This window comes from Chiloscyllium plagiosum, unplaced genomic scaffold (genome assembly GCF_004010195.1).
Source record: "Chiloscyllium plagiosum isolate BGI_BamShark_2017 unplaced genomic scaffold, ASM401019v2 scaf_57258, whole genome shotgun sequence".
Taxonomy (NCBI): Eukaryota; Metazoa; Chordata; class Chondrichthyes; order Orectolobiformes; family Hemiscylliidae; genus Chiloscyllium; species Chiloscyllium plagiosum.
In genome coordinates, this window is record NW_025181810.1 from 1 (window position 1) to 2,505 (window position 2,505).

Here is a 2,505-nt window from a genome sequence, read left to right on the forward strand (position 1 = left end):
CAGGTGCAGGGGGACTGCACTGAGACACGCAGGTGCAGGGGGACTGCACTGAGACACGCAGGGACTGGGGAACTGCACTAGTGCACGCATCAGGGGGTCTGCACTGCGACACGCAGGCGCAGGGTGACAGCACTGCGATACGCAAGTGCAGGGAGACTACACTGCTACACGCAGACAGGGGGGCACAGCACTGTGACACGCGAGCGCGGGGGCACAACACTGCAACACGCAGGCGCGGGGGACTGCATTGCGACACGCAGGCGCGAGGGGACTACACGGCGACACGCAGGCGCGGGGGAACTGCACTGCAAAACACAGGCTCACGGGACAGCACAGCGACACACACGTGTGGATGGACTGCCTTACGACAGGCAGGCGCAGGGGACTGCACTGTGACATGCAGGCCCAGTGGGATTGCACTGCGACACATGCGCGGGAGGACTGCACTGCGACACGCGGGCGGGGGGAGACTCCACTGCGACACGCGGGGACTGCACTGTGACACGCAGGCGCAGAAGGACTGGACTGCGACACGCAGGCGCAGCGGGACAGCACTGCGACACACAGGCGCAGGGGGACTGCACTGCGACACGCAGGCGCAGCGGGCACAGCACTGCGACACGCAGGCGCAGGGGCACAGCACTGCGACACGCAGGCGCGGGGGCACAGCACTGCGACACGCAGGCGCTGGGGAACTGCACTAGTGCATGCATCAGGGGGACTGCACTGCGACACGAAAGCGCGGAGGCACAGCACTGCGACACGCAGGCGCGGGGGGACTGCACTGCGACACGCAGGCGCAGGGGGACTGCACTGCAACACGAAAGCGCGGGGGCGCAGCACCGCGACACGCGTGGGCACAGCACTGCGACACACGGGGACTGCACTGCGACACACGGGCGCGGGGGGACTGCACTGCGACACGCGAGCGTGGGGGCGCAGCACCGCGACACGCGGGGGCACAGCACTGCGACACACGGGGACTGCACTGCGACATGCGGGCGCGGGGGGACTGCACTGCGACACGCGGGCCCGGGGGGACTGCACTGCGACCCGCGGGCCCGGGGGGACTGCACTGCGACACGCGGGTGCGGGGGGACTGCACAGCGACACGCAGGCGCGGGAGGACGGCACTGCGACACGCAGGCGCAGGAGGACTGCACTGCGACACGCAGGCGCGGGGGGACTGCACTGCGACACGCAGGCGCGGGAGGACTGCACAGCGACACGCAGGCGCGGGGGGACTGCACTTCGACACAGGCGCGGGAGGACTGCACTGCAAAACGCAGGTGCAGGGGGACTGCACTGAGACACGCAGGGACTGGGGAACTGCACTGGTGCACACATCAGGGGGTCTGCACTGCGACACGCAGGCACAGGGAGACAGCACTGCGATACGCAAGTGCAGGGAGACTACACTGCTACACGCAGACAGGGGGGCACAGCACTGTGACACGCGAGCGCGGGGGCACAACACTGCGACACGCAGGGACGGGGGACTGCATTGCGACACGCAGGCGCGAGGGGACAGCACAGCGACACACAGGTGTGGATGGACTGCCTTACGACAGGCAGGCGCAGGGGACTGCACTGTGACATGCAGGCGCGGGGGGACTGCTATGTGGCATGCAGGCCCAGTGGGATTGCACTGCGACACATGCGCGGGAGGACTGCACTGCGACACGCGGGCGAGGGGAGACTCCACTGCGACACGCGGGGACAGCACTGTGACACGCAGGCGCAGAAGGACTGGACTGCGACACGCAGACGCAGGGGGACAGCACTGCGACACACAGGCGCAGGGGGACTGCACTGCGACACGCAGGCGCGGGAGGACTGCACTGCGACACGCAGGCGCGGGAGGACTGCACTGCGACACGAAAGCGCGGAGGCACAGCACTGCGACACGCAGGCACAGGGGGAACAGCACTGCGACACGCGAGCGCGGGGGCGCAGCACCGCGACACGCGGGCGCGGGGGGACTGCACTGCGACACGCGGTCGCAGGGGGACTGCACTGTGACAAGCAGGCTCGGGGGTACTGCACAGCGACACGCAGGTGCGGGAGGACTGCACTGCGACACGCAGGCGCGGGGGGACTGCACTGCGACACGCAAGCGCGGGGGGACTGCACTGCGACACAGGCGCAGGGGGACTGCACTGAGACACGCAGGGACTGGGGAACTGCACTAGTGCACGCATCAGGGGGTCTGCACTGCGACACGCAGGCGCAGAGAGACAGCACTGCGATACGCAAGTGCAGGGAGACTACACTGCTACACGCAGACAGGGGGGCACAGCACTGTGACACGCGAGCGCGGGGGCATAGCACTGTGACACGCGAGCGCGGGGGCACAACACTGCGACACGCAGGCGCGGGGGACTGCATTGTGACACGCAGGCGCGAGGGGACTGCACGGCGACACGCAGGCGCGAGGGGACTGCACGGCGACACGCAGGCGCGGGGGGACTGCACGGCGACACGCAGGCGCGGGGGGACTGCACG

The 2,505-nt window shown here is 69.0% G+C and overlaps 1 protein-coding gene across 1 annotated transcript; it reads right to left on the reverse strand.

Annotated features, from left to right (window-relative positions):
* Positions 1–156: 156 nt before the first annotated feature.
* Positions 157–2,499, reverse strand: LOC122545455 (keratin-associated protein 10-7-like). Its single transcript, XM_043684473.1, has 2 exons — positions 2,150–2,499; positions 157–803 (listed from the first exon to the last, which is right to left on the reverse strand). The coding sequence occupies exons 1-2, from the start codon at positions 2,199–2,201 to the stop codon at positions 157–159; spliced, it is 699 nt and encodes a 232-aa protein (XP_043540408.1). The 5' UTR covers positions 2,202–2,499.
* Positions 2,500–2,505: the final 6 nt, after the last annotated feature.